At 39.8% G+C, this 22,351-nt stretch overlaps 1 protein-coding gene across 1 annotated transcript in view; it reads right to left on the reverse strand.

The window, feature by feature from the left end:
- gbb (TGF-beta family member glass bottom boat) overlaps positions 1 to 21,335 on the reverse strand; it is an 87,199-nt gene extending 65,864 nt beyond the window's left edge. The window contains exon 1 of the mRNA XM_090376716.1: positions 20,895 to 21,335. Coding sequence (XP_090232842.1) covers positions 20,895 to 21,282 — 388 coding nt within the window. The 5' untranslated portion in view covers positions 21,283 to 21,335. The remainder of the gene's footprint in view (positions 1 to 20,894) is intronic.
- Between the last annotated feature and the right edge of the window lie 1,016 nt (positions 21,336 to 22,351).

Consider the following 22,351-nt stretch of genomic DNA (forward strand, 5'->3'; position numbering starts at 1 on the left):
CACGTCCGAAAGCGACTCAAAATATTAATATTTTTTAAAGAAAAGCGAATACATTAAATGATTAAACGTACACCTTTTGTACATTCATTATTGAATGAGTGCCATATGAAATCTCTTCTGTACCAATCTGTGGTATACAGGGGTATTCCTAGGTATGTAGTGCCCGGGTGCCAATTGAAATTTGACGCCCCCTTTAAAATTTTCTTCATATGTGTATGTAAGTTTCAGGTTTTCAGGCGCCCCTTGAACGTTGGTGTCCGGCTGCAGTTCACCCTAGTGACAACCCGCCCCTAGTGATATACATTATGCTGCCACTTTATTAGGTACACCCCTGCTGTGCACATAAATGGTTTGTCCCACAACATTGCAAGTCACATGACCACAGTTGTGGATATAAATGCAGCAGAACAACCTTGCTAGCATCAGTTAAGCGTAGAAACCGTAGCAAGAATGGGGAAAAGGAGTGATCTAACGGACTTCGAACGTGGCATGGTAGTAGGTGCAAGACGTGCTGGACAAAACATCTCTGTAATGGCAGTTCTCCTAAACTTTTCACACACCACAGTTTCAAGGGTGTATCGAAAATGGTTCAACGAACAGAAAACATCCTCTCAACGGCACTCCTGCGGAAGAAAATCGCTTGTTGATGAGAGAGGTCAGAGGAGGATGGCTAAAATTGTGCAAACAGACGGCCCACAATGTCGCACATCACGTCAGAATAACCGTCCTCCCCACATCGGGTGGAAAAGGCCTGGGTTCGAATCCCGTCGATGACGTGAGGAACTTTAATGGGCTTTTTTCACTCCGTGGCTGAGTTAGTCGGTCTCAGGCGTAGATGGCAAGGTTTTTCTCCCCAGTAACTGGGTTTTTTTCGTCCAGCAAAACAGGCAAATCGACCATAGAACATACGCAATTTACAGACACAAATACGGGTTAATGTATTTAATTACGGGCAACCCTAAAATAATAATAATAATAAATCACGTCAGAATACAACCTTGGTGCGCAGAACAAAATATCGCAACGGATCACTAGTCGCACTTTGTCGCGAATGGGCCCCAACAGCTGACGGCCACATCGCGTACCTTTGTTATCAATGAAGAACAAGAGAGCACACCTCCTGTGGGCACAGCAACCCATCACTGGACTTGTGACCACTGTTGTATCGAGGATTGGAAAACAATTGCTTGGTCTGACGAGTAGAAGTTCCTGGTGCATCACGTTGATGGAAAGCTCAGAATTTGGCGAAAACAATATGAATCCATGAACCCGTCATGTCTGATGACTACCGTGCATGGTGGTGGGGAGAGTGTTATGGTGTGGGGAATGTTTTCTTGGCACATGTTGGGTCCATTGATACCCATAGATTCACGTCTCTGGATGCCACATCGTACCTAAACATCGTTGCTGACCAAGTGCATCCGTTCACGTTGACAGTTTAGCTTCTGTCAGATGCTAATTATCCTGCGCATTATCCTGCTGGTTACTTCCAGCAGGATAATGCGCCAGTGCACAAAGCCCGAATCACTATGGAATGGTTCCAGGAACATGACAATGAATTTTCTTTGCTGCAGTGGCCCGCCCAATCCGTGGATCTCGATCCTATTGAACATCTTTTGGATGAGCTGGAAAGGGTTGTTCGCTGCAGTTCTACATCTCCGTCGAATTTCAAGGAACTGCGTAACACACTCAAGTCTGCATACTAATCCATTCCTGTACAACGTTTTCAGCATCTTGTTCAATCCGTGCCTATACGCATTCAGGCTGTTTTGAAGGATAAAGGAGGCTCAACACGCTACTAGATAGGTGTATCTAATAAAGTGGCAGCACAGTGTTTGCACCACTGGTAGCCGATCACTGGTATAAGTGACCACTGTTATAAATTAGCGTTCATTTCCACCCCTCTTTTCAGTTAATCCCATTGTTTTCCGACAGCGAATCCTGTGGGTACCATTCAACAATCTTAGGTCAAGTTTTTCGGTAACTCAACGTTCAGCTATCGTCCAGTTCAACGCATGCCAAGGTGTTCCAAAGAAATCGCCTGCCATGACCCAAAGAAGAATCCCAATCACCGATCTGAACGAATACAATTTAGCAACCATTTCATCACTGCTTTCATCACAACGTTTAAATCGACCCTCAAGTCAACTTTGTAGTCAACCTAAACATTGGCCATCTTCGGTAGATTATCAGTTGTTTTGGAAACCTTTCATCCACTGACGGCCTTATTAAAATTTACCAATTGCAGTTCTTAACATTTGAAGGATTTCCATTCCGTTTTTCTTGTTCTTCTCATAAAAATGTAAAATTATATAAAAATTTTACATTTTTATGAGAAAATATGTAAAATGTATAAAAATCTTGTTCTTCTCATGCACAAATGTAGTTTTGCTTTCTTATCCATTACGATTACAACAAAGGCCAGGTCGTGCCTGAACTTTAACATCTGCTGCTCATTACTGGTTTGATGGAGCGGAAGCGCCTGGAACCAATAATTTTGTGATCCTTCCCCTATGCTTACTTTTCATCTTGATTCTCTAACCCTGTCATATCATTTGTAATAAATTCTCGACAGTCACAGTGGATATATTCTCCATCCTCCCTCACCAAATGGAAAAGGTTTAAGTTCGAATTCCGTCCATGACGCGAGAATTTTACGGGCTTTTTAACAAGGTGGCGGAATTAGCCAGTCGCAGGCGAGGGTTGCATGGCTTTTTCGCCCAGAAATTTAGGTTTTTGCTCAGAAAACAGAAACTAATCGAAGGATAGATGCAATTACAGACATATCCTGACATGCTTTGACGCTTAACACTTTATAATAAATAGTCATAGAAATTTTGATTGGACGTCGTGCGCAATAAAGATAATACCATGAAAACTAGCACTTATTGACCAAAGTACAATTTGACAAGATCCTTCATGATTATCATTGTCTTGCCAAGGGACCAGTCTGCGCGTGTAGCACAGTGGTATCGTCACCGTCCCTCCACACCGAGTGGAAAAGGCCCGGGTTCGAATCCCGTCGATGACGCGAGGAACTTTTATGGACATTTTTCACTCCGTGGCTGAGTTAGTCGATCTCGGGCGCAGACAGCAAAGTTTTTTCCCGGAGCCCGGGTTTATCGTCCAGTAAAGCAGGCAAATCAACTAAATAATACGCAATTTACAAATACAATACATATGATGGGTAGAAGAAATAAATTTCCAGGTGACCTTAATAAATAGTTTTATTTTTGCCAAGGGACCAGTTCATTGAGATACCCTTAGGGGTAATTGTACAGTCCGATATGAAGTTCTCAGAAGTGTAGACAAGCTTCTAGGACAGGTTATGAGATTTTTGCACAAAACTGAGGATGAACGAAGTCAGCTCACTGTACTAAGGGTTACTAGCTTTATACTAACTTATAAGCTTCATATGTACTCAATGGAAAATCTATATGCAATGAGTGATCACTGAATTATGACTATCTACCTAATGCCGTCTTGGCCACTGTTCGCCTGGATAACAACCGCTGTTCCCTTAGGCATGGACTCCACTAGATGTCTGAAGACATCCAAGGAGATCTGCAGCCTTGCTGCCTGCAAGGCTTTCCACAGCGTCGTAACGGTTGCGAGTCCATGCGCCTCACTTCCCATTCCAAAACATCCCAAAACTGTTAAATTGGATTGAGGTCAGGCTAATTTGGAGGGCAATCAAGATGGATGATATCTTCCTGTGTTCCTTGAACCACTTGTACACAGTGTGGGCCCGAACAAGGTGCATTATCATCTTTTGTAGGTCCCATTTGTGTCCGGAAAATATGCAACATGACAGGGTGCACATGATCTCCTAAGAGCTGCCGATATACCTCAAATTGTCAAGCAAATAGTCGTAGGATCGAATGTCCTTTTCAAGTACGTCCCAAACATGCCCAGTTGGGTTGACATCAGATAAGGTGGGCGGTCACGTTCCTGAAAACAATTAGCAATCTGGCAGGCCCTGCGAGTCCTGGCAGATTGCTAATTTTGCGCATTTTCTTGTTGATAGAGGCATTAGCATTAGTAGAGGCATATGATGCAAGAAAGCAAGCTTATGCAGCATCAGCCAAAAAAATAAAAAAAATAAAAACTTTCACTTACCCTTCCGTTCGTTCGAAATACCTGTCCAGCTGAGCCTTGAATTTATTTAGGCTATCAACTTCCACAACAAGTGATGGAAGTCTGTTCCACCAACCAACTACCCGCTGGCTATAGGCAAATTTCAGCATATCTATCCTACATCTGTCTTTCCTCAATTTGAATTTATGCCCTCTCAGGTAATTATTCTGAGCAAGAGGCAGAATCCCATCAGCATTGAGCATGCTCAAACCATTCAAGGCTTTATACACCTCTATCAGATCACTTCGCCTAGTCTTCAGACACTGTAATTTGCAAATCTTAAGCATTTCTTCGTAAGAGCAACCCTTTGTTCCATTCACTAATCTTGTTGCCGTTCTCTGTACTCGTTCCAGCAGTTCTACATCCTTCTTGAAATGAGGCCTCCAGACCTGTATACAGTACTCAAGGTTGGCCTGACCATTGCCTTATACAAGGGAGTAATCACCTCCTTATCCCTGCATATCATTGACAAGACACCATGAGCTACTCTTGCAGCCCGTCTTCACTGCTCAGAGAACTTCATATCTGCCTGCACAATTACCCCCAGGTCCTTTTCATTCTCTACCACTGTCAGTGTAGTACCACAGAATTGATACGTTGCTCTGGGGTTGCTGTTTCCCCTATGTTGCACTTTACATTTGTCAATATTAAACTTCCTTTGCCACCTCTCAGCCCATCTGCTCAACCTTTCCAGATCCTGTTGCAGCAGCATAGCGTCAGTAGGGTCCTTAACAACCCCTGCCAACCTTTGTATCGTCTGCAAACTTGGACATTAAGCTTGACATACAATCATCAATATTATTTATAAATAAAGAAAACAATAATGGACCCAACACTGAACCCTGAGAGACTCCACTAATAACATTAGTCCACGATGAGCAGTGTCCATTGATTACCACTCTCTGTCTTCTCCTCCTCAACCATCACTTTATCCATAGCAGCAATTTGCCTCCAATGTCACACTGCTCCAACTTATGCAGCAATCTTCCATGTGCAACAGTATCAAAAGCCTTTCTAAGATCCAAGTATACAATATCAAAGTTATTCCCTGCATCCAGCTCTTTTGTGACTGCATCATAGTATCCAATCAAATTGGTCAGGCAAGACTTCCCCTTAACAAAACCATGCTGTGTCCGAGCTATAACTGAAGTCTTGTCTAGATAATCCTGCAGTGCTTCTTTAACCAGTGCCTCCATTAATTTTCCTGGAACAGAAGTTAAACTCACAGGTCTATAATTACTTGTGTCAGCCTTTGATCCCCCTTTGTGAATTGGGGTCACATTTGCACATCTCCAGTCTGTGGGTACCTTCCCTGAGTCCAAGGAAGCTCTCATAATTATGGCTAAGGGTTTGCTTACTTCCTTTGCTGCCTCCTTTAATATAACTGGATAGATCCCATCCACGCCAGGTGCCCTTCTTGTGTTTATCTTCAACAAGTTCTCCTCCACTTTACTCTCAGTTATTACAAGATTCTCTAGCTTACTGCTAGAGTTGAATACACCTCTGGCATTCCCTTCGCTGAATAATTCCTCATGTGTGAAGGGTGATGCAAAATATTCATTTAGTTTGTTAGCTACCTGAGCAGGATCATCAACAGTTGAACCATCGATATCAAGTGGACCAATCTGATTCATCCCCTTCCTTCTAGAGTTTACATAAGTAAAGAACTCTTTGCTGTTTTTCTTTGCATCTCTTACCAAAGATTTCTCGTAATCTGCCTTCGCCTGCCTAACCTCCTTTATAACTTGGTTACAGATCAACTTGTATCTATCATAGGCTTCTGTGTCACGTGTTAATTTATATGTATCCCAAGCATTTTTCTTCTCTGCCATATGTATCATTAGTTGATCTGACAAACATTTAGGCCTAAACCTTGAACAATATTTCTTAGTTGGTATGTAAAGCCTAGTAGCTTCCAAGATAAGTTCTTTGAATGCTTCCCCTTTTGAATTTGCTGTTGGTAACATCATCAGTTGGTCCCACTGTATAGAATTTAAATACTGTTTCAGACCATAGTAGTTGCCTCTACGAAAGCAATAACACACTAGACATAATAACCTGATGGTAGTTACCTCTTTGAGTAAAGCCACCTAGTGATTGCTCTATCTGCAGATTCCTAATGCATGAAGAATCACTACTGATAATCAAATCAAGAGTATTATTCCCTCTAGTTGCCTCCCGAACATGCTGATGTAGAAAACAATTATCCAATAAATCCACAAAAGCTTTGCTAGTGTGTGAGTGACCAATCCACGATTTCCAGTCAATATCTGGGAAATTAAAATCCCCCATTATAAGACTCTCTGATTTACTGGCGCACTCTTATTTCCCTGTACACGTTCACATTTCTTTCTTCAAATGCAGACACACCCATTAGTACGATAGAACTGGAAACAGGATTCATCAGACCAGGCGTGAGATTTCTTAATGTCAATGGTCTCCAGAGTTAATCTGACGCACCCATGCAAAGCGCAGGTTCTTGTGTCCCGCAGTCAGCATGGATATAGCAGTGACGGCCTTCGGTTTACCAATCTATACCAGCTAATATCCAGTTCACAGTTCACGAGCATATTGGTCCTGCTATTACTACTCTGTACTGGGTGGTTTACTGGGCCAAAGTGCTGCATCGCAGCTGTATTACGATATGAGACATAAACCCTCATCGCGAACATCCTCATCTACGTCTTTGAACTGTTTATACCATTCAAACCACTGGTATAAACTTTGAATGGTTTATACCATTCAAACCATTTTTATACCATTTGAATGGTTTATACCATTCAAACCACTGGAAAACTGCTTATGGTGATGAAATTTTGAGTCAAAATTTCAAAATTTCATCACTATAAGCAGTTTTCAACGTTTCCTACCTTTCTGTTGCAGCTTTTCCTAGTTTAAAGCAAAATTTGATATGCGTTCGTTGCTCCATTGCGAAATCGTCACACGGAACGTTAACACTATCGAAGCCGTCGACCACGGGAGAATCTCTGTACCACTAACTGTTAGAGGAAATTTAAACAACATAAACTTCCGTTTCTTTTCAAAGTCATCGAACATGACTGCAGCAGCACCAGTCCGCGAACTTTATTGTCACACCTCATATATATGTAAACTCTAGAAGGAAGGGGATGAATTAGATTGGTCCACTTAACATAGATGGCTCAACTATTGATGATATTGCTGAAGTAGCTGATAAACTGAATGAGTATTTTGCATCTACATTCAGACATTAGGAGTTATTCAAGGAGGTGTATGCCAGAAGTTTATCATACTCTAACAAGCAGCTAAGTGATTTTGTAATAACTGAGAGCAAAGTGGAGGAGAAATTGTTGAAGTTAAACATAAAAAAAAAGCACTTGGGGTGATTAATTCTATCCACTTATATTGAAGGAGGCAGCGAGGGAAGTTAGCAAACCCTTAGATATAATTATGAGAGCATCCTTAGATTCGGGAGAGGTCCCCATGGACTGGAGAATGCAAATCTATTACCAATTCACAAAGGGGGGTTCAAAGGGTGACACAGTATCACCTAGACAAGACTGCAGTAACAGTTCCGACCCAGCATGGGTTGTTAAGGGGAAGTCTTGTCTGATCAATTTGATACTATGATGTGGTCACGAAGGAACTGGATGCAGAAAATAATTTTGATATCATATACTTGGATTTTAGGAAAATTTTGATACTGTTGCACATGGAAGACTATTGTACAAATTGCAGCGGTATGGCATTAAGAGCAAGTTGCTGCAATGGATAAAGGAATGGATGAGTGGGAGACGGCAGAGAGTGCTAATAAATGGACACTGTTCTACGTGGACTAATGTTATTAGTGGATTCCCCCAGGGTTTGGTGCTGGGCCCATTGTTGTTTTGTGTATTTATCAATGATATCGATGAAGGTATATCAGGCTTACTGTCCAAGTTTGCAGATGATAAAAAGGGTGGCAGGGTTGTTAATGACAGTAAGGACGATAAGCTACTGCAACAGGATCTAGAAAAATTAGGCAGATGGGCTGAGAAGTGGAAACTGAAGTTTAACATTGACAAATGCAAAGTACTGTATATGGGTAGCAGTAACCCACTAGAAATATACCAACTGTGTGGTACTACATTCAGAGAGGTGGAGAATGAAAAAGACCTGGGAGTAATTGTGCAGTCAGATATGAAGTTCTCTGAGCAGTGCAGACTGGCGGCCAGAGCAGCTCATGGAGTTTTGTCAATGATATATAGGAATTTTGCTAGCAGAGACAAGAAGATGATTATCACTTTGTATAAGGCAATGGCCAGGCCACGCCTTGAGTACAGCGTACAGGTCTGGAGGCCTCATTTTAGGAAGGATGTAGAATTGCTAGAACGAGTACAGAGAAGGGCAACAAGATTGGTGAGAGGAACAAAGGGGTGCGCTTGCGAAGAAAGGCTTAAATACTGCAAGTTGCAGCATCTGGAGACTAGGCACGTGTGAGGTGATCTGATTGAGGTGTGTGTATAAGGCCTTGAATGGTTTGAGCAGGCTCAATGCTGACGGGATACTTCCGTTTGCTATGACTAAGAACCTGAGGGGGCATAGATTCAAATTGAGGAAAGAATCGTAGAATAGATGTGCGGAAGTTTGCCTTTAGCCAGCGGGTAGTTGGTTGTTGGAACAGACTTCCATCTGTTGTTGTGTAAGTTGATAGCTTAAATAAATTTAAGACTGAACTAGACAAACATTTGGAGTGACCGGATGAAAAATATGGGAATTTTTTTTTTTTCTTAAGCTGATGCTGTATAAGCTTGCTTTCTTGCATCATATACTGGGCCCTGAAATGGGCCACAAATAAGCATCGCCGACCCCCTCAATTGAGAACAACTGACATGGCTGAGCAGCTAAATGTACCCAGGCTTCCGAGGTTAATTGACAGCAGGCGTTTAATGACTTCAGTAAAAATGTACACAGGAGTGATAAACGCTCCAAACATCTGGGATTTCTGTCAGTGGCACAATCCTCCGCCATCCTTGAGGTTAGAGCCCACACTAACCCTCAAATACAACCGGCTGAAACTGTGTAGTCGGTTCCTACCTGCCCAGGCACTCCCCAAAATTCAGGCACTGCTCCGTCTTGGAGTCGACCTACAAAAAATGGCTACCGACTACAAATACCGTCACATGCTCCTCGAGTGGATTACATCGGTGGAACTGGGATAACTTCCTCCATATGACGTTCAGTCCTCATATTTTCATTATTATAATTTCATTTTTACATGTTTAATTTGTGTAACTAATAATTTCCATGTAATGGTAAAAAATGTTTTGCCAATTAATCTCAATATTATAATGTAAAACTCCTGGCCATGTGGCCGTGATGAGTATTATTGTCTCTAGTACATGTTTTGTACTTATCAGCAATAAAGAATTTATTTATTTATTTATTTATTTATATGCCTCAACTAATGCTAATGCTTACACTAATATAATTCTGGGTATACTTCCACTCGATCCCTATTGTTGCCGATTTCGTAATCAATTAATTTTCATATAATATTATAAAAACGCCATAACCGATTAATTTGCATATAATCGATTATGAAAATCATTCGATTATATCCATGATGGAGTTAGAATATGATGGAGTATCTTCAAGAGATGCTAAAGGATGGCTGAATGTACAGTCTCTAACGAATTGGCTGAGATCTAATTAGCTGGGCCGCCAAGTAGCGAAATTACGATAACACCATGGCTGCTACCGAGAAGTCAGGGGAGGGGGGAGAGCAACGGTTAGTTCTGTATATAGATCACGTGAGGTTGTTCGGAAATCTCGCAGGGAGTTCTGCTGGCCACCACGATCTTCAAGGTAGCAAATCTATCGATTTTTTATGTAGCGGGTAAATAATTAATTTTCATTCATTTATTTATTTACATAATCACCTTAGCGACGTTTTTCACACTAAACCTGTTATCAGAATTTGCAAAATTACCCGTGCTTTGTTACAACTTATACGATCGTCTATGATGAACAGAAAGGGCCTTCAAAAAACTTTAAATAGTATTATTTTTAAAAATAAGCCTCCAAAAAAAAAAAAAAAAAAGTTTTGTTTTTTTTTAAGAATTTTCCTTCCAAACATCTCAAGTTATGTAACAGATCAATAAACACCCTGTTTATATTGGTGTTCACCAGTTACAACCATAAAATCTGAAGTACCAAAAAAAATAATAATAAATAAAATCAGACAAAAATGAATCATATGCCTAATTTTTCAATTAATAATGAGTAAAATCATTAACCTCATAAAAACCCTCATTTAGCAAAAATCACTTTGTGAATTCTCGCTGGTAGAGAATTCAACTATTACTTATATTAAACTTAAATAAAATAAAATAAACTATAACTTAAACATTCAACTTAAATTCAATCCTTAAATAGTTTATGTTAAATTATGCTATTCTGAAAACAACTGAGCTCATAATTCATTCAAGTTTCAAGGATGCTGTTGAAAGTTGCGTTTTCACTTTCCGTTCAAAACGGTACCATACGTTCTCTATAGGATTTAAATCTGTGACTTGGCTGACCAATTTAAATGCGCTACCATTCCCTCTTGTTGCTCGTGCCAGTTTAAAACAGCAGAGGTCCTATGAACCGGACAGCTGTCATCCCAGAATACAGAAGTATTGAAATCACGAGTGTCCCTCATTTAGGGCCTATTGATGGGGGGGGGGTCAAGGGAGTACATCATACCCGGGCCCGGGAGCCAAAGTAACCTATATTGAACGTTATTGCAACAGTTCATAGCTTATCTATAGAACTGTGGCCTAATGATGATAACTATGATCGCCAGCTCGGCTAAGCCTATTCAAAAGATCAGGCATCACATATTGCACGGTCTGATAAGCCAATGATTTTATGCTACAAAGAAACTTAAGTAGGTATGCAATTTGTACGTAAATCATGAAAAGGTAAAGTGTATATTAATATACAATATTAAAAATCGGAATGGCTTTTATCATTGGCTGGTAGATGTTGACATTGCTTGAACTTAGCTGTAGTAGTATGTTCTCTTAAATGACAATGTACGTCACGTTAATTATAGCAGTACTACTACTATTAATACTAGTCTACTACCACTACTTCTACTACTACTACTTCTAAATTATTAGTATATAATATTTATTGTCTTATTGTCTTTTTTTTTCTTTTTTTCAGATATAAAAGGATAAATTATAAACCATCTCTCCAAAATGTATTCTCACAAATCAGGAGCCCAGAAAAGAAAAGAAAGAACGAGAGGAAAATGAAAAAAGGGAATCAAAACGCTCTTTCAATTTGGATTAAGTGCAACTTCAAAAAATTTTTCATTGAACTGACCTATAGAATTTGAGCAAGAAGAAACTGTTGGAAACCTCATGGCAAACAAGGAGCAGTTGATTTGGGTAATCATGCACAGGATTTTGATGAAGGGGCAGATGCAGAAAATGAAAATGGAAAACAGAAAGAAACAGACATACAGGCGTATGTGGAAGTGAATTTGGTAAACGAGAGGGGTAATCATAGTGTAGGCTTTGTGACATTGGATGTAAAACATTCCCAAAGATACCTGCAATCAAGTTTTTCCAGAAAGCACAATGAAATTTCAAAGCACCAATGGAGAACTACAACATATAAGAGACTGACTTGTCTGGAGTCAACAGAAACAAGCATTATATTGCTTTCCATATCGATTATTTTGGCACAACACAGTCAATAGTCTCAATACTAGCTCTTCTGAATCTAAATCTGTATCGATATCTGCTGAAGGCTGCGATTCTAATGGGAAGTGGCGGAAACTTTCCTACAGGATCCCAAAACATGAAAAAGGCAATAGTCACAGAGAACCAACTTGGCGAGAACTAGAAAGGCGCCTGCTGTCTGCGACAGGAGTTGACACCATCTTAGAAGCGTCGATCAAAAATGAAGCTGTGAAATGGTACAATCTTTTAAAGCACATCATCGATGTTGTACTCTGCTTGGGAGAACGTGATCTGGCATTTACTGGTTCATTCCATCGAATTTGTGATTCAAACAATGGACACTTTTTAGGATTCATTGAACTGCTGTCCAGGTGGGACCCCATCCTTCAGGAACATGTGTTAAGTGTAGAGGAGTCACAGAAAAGGAGTGAGCGGCTTCAAGTTCATTATCTGTCCCCTGACTCACAAAATGAATTTATTGCAGAATTCTCGAACCTTGTGAAACACATTTTGCTGGAGAGGCAATCTGCAAAGTACTTGGCAGTAATAGTAGATGCCACACCAGATTTCTCCCATATTGAACAAACAACATTTCTTTTGAGATACGTATTTTTAAAAGAAACGCAGTATGAGATTCAAGAAAGATTTCTCAAGTTTGCAGATTGTAGCAACAAAATAGGGGAAGAAATTGCTCAGTTGATAACTGATACATTAAAAGAACATGATATTCCTCTCAGTGATTGTAGAGCTCAAGTCTACGATAATGGAGCAAATATGGCTGGAAAATACAACGGCACACAAGCAAAAATACAAGAACAATGATGAACAGCAATTTTTTCACCTTGTGGCTGTCACACACTCAACTCATGTGGAAATGATACTGCTGAATGCATACCTGAAGCAATAACCTTTTTCGGAACAATTCAAACTGTGTACCACCTGTTCAGTTCCAGTCCTAAGCGGTGGGAATTACTACAAACCGTATTGGTTGTCCTCTTCATGGTATTTCTGAAAAAAGATGGTCAGATCGTGTTGAATGTGCAAAGCCTTTTGCAGCTCACTTTCCTGGCATTAAATTAGCACTGGAAGAGCTCTTAGAACTAAATTTGACGGCCAAAACAAGAAATGAAGTCCGTGGAGTTTTATTATAGGTGACGTCTTTTGCCTGCATGTTATGTCAGCTGTGTTTTATAAAATATTAGCTGGCTTAGATATTTGCAACACGGTCATCCAAGCTAGAGATGGCACTCTGGACGTTGAAGTAGCAAACATGGAAACTCTCCTCACATATCTGAAAAGCTTCGAAACAACTGGAAATGCATGTGGAATGAAGCCAAATTGGTTGCCTCAAACCTAAAGATAGAAATAAAACTCTCCCATAGATGTGGTGGATTTAGACGCAAGAGGGCAAGGCTGCATGATGACAGCATATCTGATGCTAATTTCGAGAAAATGAATGACACAGATGATACGCCGGAAGAGGTCTACTTCAGAAAATGTGTTTTACGTTTTGGTAGACAATGTTATAGCAGGATTAACTGTCCGCTTCAATGCTTTTAAGCAGTTTGCAGAAAAATTTGATTTCTTGTGGAAATATCTCACCATGTCTGAAAGTGCTGTGGAGAGAAAAGCTTTATCTTTATCAGAGCAATATCCTGCTGACCTTAACGGTGATGATTTTGGAAAAGAAATGCAACATTTACCCTCAGTACATAAAGCAAATTTTGTAAATGCACAGTTAAAGCCATTAGATCTGTTGAACTTGTTAACAGAGTACAGACTTGGTGACCTGTTTCCAAATGTTTGTGTTATTTTATTTTATTTATATTTATCATGGAGGGAGTGTATAGGAGCATAAGGCCTCAAATGCAGAAAATCAACAGAGCGCTCCATTCCACCCCTCTCTCATCTTCCATACCCTTTTTGGCCTTACAGGCTACAGCTCATGGCATAAAACCATAGTGGATAAAAACAGGATGACTAATGGAGAAGGGAAGGGAGCCTGAAAGAAACTTTGTACCTCTGATAAAATTCTTCTCAGAGGCCCTGCCCTCAATGTTCAGCAAAAGACTCAACATGATTTGCTGCTGAACATTAGTCTCATGATTCTTCCTGGTTGGTATTTCAGATAGGGAATCCACTTCATAATAGTTATAACATCCCAAAAGCATCACTGTCACACCACCAGCTTCTACAACACCTTTCACACAGTTTGGATGAAAATGCCCCACTACTCTGCTTTGAATTCGGTACCCGGCATTATTCGAATATAGGCAAAATTGTGATATAGAATATTTACAGAGCTTTCAGTTTAGAACAGTCATAGAAAATTGTTGGGTTGGAGAATTGTTAGACAAGCATCTCTCCTTTAAGCCGAAACACTTGAGTTATCAAGTACAGTACCTCAGTGGTGTTGATTAACGACGGATAACTGTCGAGGATAATTTACAGGAGAACATACTGAAAATGGTTCTCATTTTGGAAATAGTCTCTACTCACACCATTAGTGTTGCCAAGTACCTGCCAGTAAGTTGTTTTCTCAGTTTAGTTCTCAATGTACAGAGAATTAACAATTAATGAAGTGGAAAATAAGTTATTTCTCGATATTAATTGAAACAGAATAATTCCTTTTAACAAATCTGTCATCCATCTCTCCTTTTTGTATTGGAGGTATACGGTATATAGGTCAAAATGGATGTTGTTGTGTGTGGATACGTATGAAAATGGACACACAATTTTTCAAGAAACTGCCACTTGAATGAAATAACCATAACATATCAGTAAACTAGGTCAGATTTCCACATACACACAAAATAATAATAATAATAAAAGAGAGCGCAACGATTATTCCAGTGGTTAATACACCAGACCAGAACTGGAATCCCAACGCAAAAAAAAAAAAAAAAAAAAAAAAAGAGAGAAAGAAAAAAAAAAAAACCGCTATGGAAAAAAAAAAATCGAGTAAGTCGCCTCATTGGACTACCTTTCCCAAGGTCGAAGTTGTAGCTGACGCACAGAGTGGCGTCACCTGTTTTCAATCCCAATAACTACCACTCACCACCGGATTCAAAAGCCAAAGCTAAACAATTCCACCTCTATAGCTGTATGAATATGAGAAGTAGAAATATTGAACATACTGCACTGAGTGTGGCACAGGACAAAAAAACAAAAAAACTATTTACGTTAGGGTCACCCGGTAATTTCCTACATATACTCATGTGTATTGTAACTGTAGATTGTGTGTGTTCTCTGGTCGATTTGCCTGTTTTGCTGGACGAAAAAAACTCAAATTTCTGGGAGGGGGGGATAAAAACCTTGCTATTTATGCCTCCAACCGATTAACTCAGCCACGGAATGAAAAAAGCACATTAAACTTCCTCGCGTCATCGACGGGATTCGAACCCGGGCCTTTTCCAACTAACTGTAAGTGCTTCCTGCACAACTGCGCTAATGACCACCCAGGAGAGCAAAAAAAAAAAAAAAAGCCAACGCATAAAGTGGAGCATCGAAATGAATACGCATATTATGCAAACATACTATGAAGTAACGAAGTAGTTTTGCCGACATAACAATGTAAGAACAAAACCACACACCAAGTATAGAACGTTTCCCGATTGTTCATGTCACCGAACAGCGAATAGCAGGGAAGGACCATCGTCAGGAAGAACCTGATAAAGCTTCTACAATCTTGAAAAAAATCAAGTATAACGTAACTATAAAGAACAAACAATACGAGCACAACCGAACCAGAACTGGAGGATGAACACCAGGTGGTCAAAGAACTACAACCTGGAGCAGCTGAAGTGGAAACAACTAGGATGCGAGAGCCAGAATAGAAGAGTGGAAGGTCCTGGCAGAATTCGAGGGCAAGAACCCCACAAAGAACCCCACACCTTACTGAAGCAGAGACCCTACAGAATTTTGTGGCAGGTAACAGCCCACCTCATTTTGGCAAATAATACCGGATTACCTCAACAACAACGAAGTAATACTAGATAACATCTGGCCAGGATGAAAGGAAGAGAAACCAGAGACCAACAGAAAACAATATGTAAAGACAAGGAACCACCAGCCTGAGAAAGGAGGCTACAGCACAAGATAGAAGGGCTGAGAGTGAAAATAGGCCAAATGACCCAGTACTAACAGGGTAACAGAAGTAAGAAGCTGATGAAAATATTGAAGATCATCTTAAAAAAAAAGACAACATCAACACACAATATACAAATATGTCCGATTTATTTATGATTTATCTGTTAAATAATACTGTAGAATTTCAGAACTATATGTTTTTATTGTTATTCATATCTTTTTTTTTTTTCAAAGGGACATCCCCTAAAAAGCCTTTGGATTATGTGTTCATCTTTCCTTTTTCCTATTATCTCCCAACAAGTGTAACATAATTTTATGTGACACTTGTTGTAACATAAAATAATAATAATAATAAATTATTATTATTATTATTATTATTAACACAAACACAAGACCTATAATCAGATAATTGAAGAATGCTTGGACACCCTTGAGCAGAACCTCCTTGCACTCAGTAAGAGACCTTATCGATATAGGGAGAGTGCCCAGAGGGAAACAGACAAACCGATATTTGATAAAAACCAGAAACATTCTACAAGAACATTGGACAAGATGAGGCCCTCTAGATGCTCTGGGGTAACCAGAACAGAAAAGTTAGCCATAACAGCAGTGCCCCTGAATAGGTGTAGAAAGGAAGAAAAACAAGGATGTACAAACAGAATGGGAGATTTGGGAAGAAGTACAACAATCGATCAGGAAATCTCACAACTGGTGAACCCCCAGGAATAGATAGCATTCACAACTACTGGCACAAGCAGTTCAACTGCACACACATGCACATAGCAAAGCAGTTCACCCAGATAATAAGGCACAAGTCTGCGCGGGTAGCATAGTGGTATCGTCACCATCCTCCCCACACCGGGTAGAAAAGGCCTGGGTTCGAATCACGCGAGGAACTTTAATGGGCTTTTTTCACTCCGTGGCTGATTTAGTCGGTCTCAAGAGTAGATTTCCCTCCCCCGAAAAATGGGGTTTTTTTCGTCCAGCAAAACAGGCAAATCGACCGGAGAACACACGCAATTTACAGACATAATACAAATATTGGCATATATAAGAAATTATGGGTGGCCCTAACATAATAATTTGAGTTGAATAGTTTGAGATAATAAGGCACAGTCTGTGCGGGTAGCACACTGGTATCTTCACCGTCCTCCCCACGCTGGTTGGAAAAGGCCCGGGTTCTAATCCCGTCGATGACGCGAGGAACTTTTATGGGCATTTTCATTCCATAGCTGAGTTAGTCAGTCTCGAGCATAGAAAGGTCCCCCACCGGAAACTGCGTCCAGCAAAACAGGCAAATCGACCAGAGAACACACGAAATTTAGAGACACAATACACATGGGTAGATGAAATAACTTTCCAGGTGACCCTAATGAAATAGTTTTAGTTTTAGATAATAAGGCACCCTGACACAATCTCAGAGTCTGACTCAATAAATCTCCTACCTAAAGGCTAAGAAAAAGACGCCATAAACTCGGCGAAGTACAGCCCAATCATCTGCCTCCCAACAATGTACAAGATCCTAACAAGCTGCATCACTAAAGAAACTATCAGACTACTTGGAAAGCCAGAACATCATGGCTGAGCAGCAAAAGGGATGTAAGCAAATGAATAAAGGATGCAGAGAGCTACTGATGCGGTAGTTGTGGAGCAAGCCTCCAAGAAGCACCACAAAGCCTTCAACTCCATACCCTATAGCTGGCTGATAGAGATGCTGAAGATCTACAAAGTCAACTCAATACTGACATACTTCTTAGAAGCATCCATTGCGAAATGGAGGACCACCATCAAGGTCAAGAACATCGCGACCATCAGAAGAGCAATGTTCAAGGGAGATGCCCTGAGTCCCACTATGGTTCTGTCTAGCACTCAACTAGCACTCAACCTACTGTTCACCACGCTCCATAATGGCAAGTACGAATATACCCTAAAAGAAGGAAGAACTATACGCCCTATCTCACCTGATGTACCTGGATTAAAATCAAACTCTATGCCGCAACTGAGAATCACTTCAACAGCTACTCTAGATCACTGAAGAGTTCAGCACTAACGTCAAGATTCAATTTGGCCAAGACAAATGCAAGGCCCGGGATTGTATCAAGAAAATCCCCGAAACTACCAGCTGAAGACTGATAAAGAAATTGAAGTCGTGACAGAGGGAGAAACCTACAAACGTCTGGAGATGGAGATTATGCAGGCTCTGCAGTTAGAACAACACAAGGAGATCAAGGCCTGCCAGACTGAAAAATACCATCAGACACTGAGAAGTCTGTTAAAATCAAACCTGAATGGCGGGAACAGGATCAAAGCCATAAACACTTATGCAATGCCAGTACTAACGTAATCCTTCAGGATCATATATTAGACTAACACCGAGCTGGAGGATATTATGAGATAGAGTAGGATAATGATGAAGAGCCGCCTATACTACCTGAAGTCGGCCAGGGAGGCACTGAACATAGCTCGAAAAGGAGAAGGGGGGGTGATCTCATTGAATTAAGAGCCTGCAGGATTACTTCTAGGAAAACACAGTACCAATCTTAACAAGCTATAAGAAGGACAGGCAAACGGCACACAATCATGAACCTTAACAAGGTGACTCCATTCAAACAGGCAGAAGAAACAAAAACAGAAAGATCGACGAAGAAGACACTCCATGGCAAACACTACAGTGACCTCTATCAAGACTACATAAATAAATGTCTTTAAAAGCATGGCTCACGAACGGGAAGCGCTTCCTCCAGACCGAAAGATTCATGCTCGCCATCTAAAACAAGGCAATCAACAACAGGAACTACAGGAAATACATCGCAAAGGATCCCGAAGTGACAGATGACACATATCAACGATGCCACTTGGCCCCAGAAACAATCCAGCACATCAACGCAGGATGCAGGCTTATCAGCATGCAGAGTTATAATACATCAGAAGCCAGCGCAAAAATACCAGTTGATAAAAGAAAGTGTACCGTATTACAAGTATGAACCCCAGACCGTACTAGAGACTCCTACTCACAAACTATACTGGAACCGTGCCATAATAAAGGACAAGACGATCATAACCCTCATTGGCAAGAAGGAAGAGGTTACCTACCCGGTCGACATAGAGGGTGCCCAACATCAGCAACCACCTCCAAAAAACATACAAGGAGAAGATCAGGAAGTATTCAGACCTAAGACAGGAAGTCAAAGATATGTGGCATATGGAACAAGTAATGACCATCACAATCACCGTATTAACCACGGGTATGGTGCCAAAGAGCCTCCATAAGAACCTGGAGGCAATTGGCCTACCTAAAGAACATTTACATGGAACTCCAGAAAGAAAGCTTCAATCCTGAACAACTGTAACATAGTAATGCACTTGGTGGCTGTACTCTTCCTGGGACGGAAAAAATCCCATAATGGAGAAAATGTCTTATAATAATAATAATTTCATATACTTGAAATACAAAATATTACTATTTTGTCACAGATTATATTGGATTAATACAAAATATGAAAATAACTTTTATAATACGGCTTTCACTGTAAGTATTTAAGAATTTACTTGCTTTTTTTATAATCACAAGCTTCTTATTTCACAGATGTACACTCCTCCCCCCCCCCCCTCCACTGGAACGACCGAGGTTTTATAACTGGCAGGTTTAATATACTATGGTTAGGTTTACAAATAGTACAAAACTTTTCAATCCTTTACTTCAATTTGCAGAATCTATTTTTCTTTAACACACTTTTTCTTCTTTTTTTTTAGAGACTGCAATACGTTTTTCTTTATGCATAAATGATATAATAACAGATATTAAAACTTTTGGGTGTCAAATCTACCAGCATACTCTTTAAATACATTGAACAAGAAACTTTGTTCTCTGGATAATGAATCAAAGTTACAGTTTGTAATTAACTGAAACTTTTAGAAATGGTTCCACTTCAAGTGTCTCTCTTTTATAATACTGTGATTTTAATTTTTTTTTTTTTTTCCCGTGGAAATATGTAATTTAAATAACTAAGCAAATCCATTTCTGAAAACTGCGAGTCAAGCGCATACAGTAATGTTGCTCTCTTGTTTTACTTCCCCCTCCAAAGTCCGAAACATTAAAAATAAATGCAACTTTAATCTATATCAGTTGTTTAGGCCCTCTCCCCCCCCCTTCCCGCGCGCGCTCACACTCACTTTTTTTTAAGAAGACAAAAAAAAAAAAAAAAAAAAAAGAAAAATTACAGGCTAGCACTCGCCGCTACCCGGACTATACCTAGTCGCAGTTCATAATAAAAGCAACAGTGGAATGTTTTCGATGTAATTTAATGAAGTGCTGAAACGAATCTGGGGCGTATACACAGATTCGTTTCAGGGCTCATTCCCCTCCCTTGTTTTTGAAAAGTACAGTTTTACGCCTCCCCTTGTACATACGGCTACAACTTCTTTTCGTGTTTTATATTTAACCCGATTAACTCGCGGTTAATTATGCTTCTTATGTATAATACGGGTTTCATTGGCCAGAATATTGTACGTAAATAAATAAATAAAATATTTCGGACTATTATATTAAAGTGTAAAATGTTCTTTGAATACTGATATTGTATAAGGGAGATGAGAGCTAAGCACTTGGCAGAATTTTTGATAATTATCGATAAATAAATTATGATTGATTATTACAGATAAGTATTTTTGTGTTGCTTTGTACATATTAAAAAAACCTCTTTCAGCTGGATAGTTTTTTTCATCTGGTAAGTCTCCCTTTCTTTCATAGTTTTTGATATTTAAATAGTCTCGGTGAATATTTAAAAATAAATAATAATTATAATTATAAATAATAAACATTTCTGTGAGTTGGACGAAACAAGACGTAAACTTTACTGTGATACAGGCCTCACAGCTACATCTCAGGCTGCGCAAAAAAATAGTCCTTTTGTTGATATCCAAAATCTCAAATTGATCAATAAAATATAAACCAAAAAATGCATTACTCACCTCTGTTGACAAAACTCATGATGACGTCAGAATCGTTGATGGCGTGAAGGCTATTTTTTGTTAGTCCGTTTAACCAGTGCAATTTAGCCTCATCCACTTTCAGGTCACCACTGTCCTCATCCAAAAATGATTTATACAAGTCAATAAGATACTTTGGAGCCGAGCTCCGCGTGCCGTGAGTCTTGGGTTTGGGTCGGTGGTCCAGGCCGAGCAGGTGGAGGATCTCCTGTTGCATCTCTCGTTTCTCCTTCTTCGGTAAAGGACGGTAAATAATAGTTTGATCCAGCCCATTGTCCGCGTAAAAACTGTTTGACACAACAGCACTAGAGCTACTCAAATATCCGAGTATCGTCACTAACACCACGAGCAATTTGAAGAACTCCGCCATTATGGCGTCTGCTTGACGCACCTCTCCGCTTGCGTGCTGGTGCCCCACCTTGACTTGTCAGACAACTCGCTGGCCGCTGGCCGCGAAACTACTTTAAAAGTAGAGGCTGACGAAGTTGTAACACTGCTGGCGTCAAAGCATAAATGGGTGAAATCACCAACTGCGCTTCTCGAAACTTACTAGAAAAAAAAAAAAAAGGAATAATAATAAAATAAGAAAAAAAAAATTAGGGAAATCGGTAAAAACATTTCCAATTTCCCTAATTTCCCTATTAACTATTTCTATATTTCTTTTTAACTTTCAAATGGTCTGTGTGATTTTGTTAGCCTTTTCGAGTCTCCTAATGATATATACTATTTACAGATGACAAATAATAATAATATATATATATATATGAAAATTACACTGCAGGAACAGCAATCAGAAAGAGTAACATAACAGAAACAAAGTTTATAATCCGGGACGAAACACGGGGAGTATATATTGTTAAATAGGTTCGTCACATTTGGTGGTAGATACCTCGTGTCATAAGAAAATTTTATTTTACAAACGAAGTTACATAAAGCAGAATGACATTGCTAGTAGCTAGGTTTTATTTAACTTTTCCACAACATCAAACGCTTCGCTCGGGGCTGCAATATAAAATCCCTTGATAAATACTGTAGAGGTAACCAGCTACGCATTACATCATCTTTATAGTGCTCGTTCTCTCTCTCTCTCTTGTAGTTCCATTGACGATGCAAACTAGTGATAGACAAGTTTGGACGATGAGGAAGTAGAATGCTTAGATCTTTGACATACTCTAAATACCCGGGATTCTTTTCACTCCGCATATCAACGCCATCATCTCCATAGAATACAAAATGCTAAAGCCAAATGTTTTTCTAGTAATTACACGGGCATACTGTTATTACTGATTCAAACAAGTTGTTCTCGCCATTCTTCACTAATATCATCTGAAAGCTCCATTAAAACTGTAGGCGGTTTTTGGTAAGTAACTATGACTCTGTATACGTTTAGCGTATACAGTCACAGTTATTAGCCGAGTAGTTAAACGAGGGTACGATCG

Source organism: Mastigoproctus giganteus, chromosome 1 (genome assembly GCF_048544385.1).
Source record: "Mastigoproctus giganteus isolate SK-2022 chromosome 1, ASM4854438v1, whole genome shotgun sequence".
Lineage (NCBI taxonomy): Eukaryota > Metazoa > Arthropoda > Arachnida > Uropygi > Thelyphonidae > Mastigoproctus > Mastigoproctus giganteus.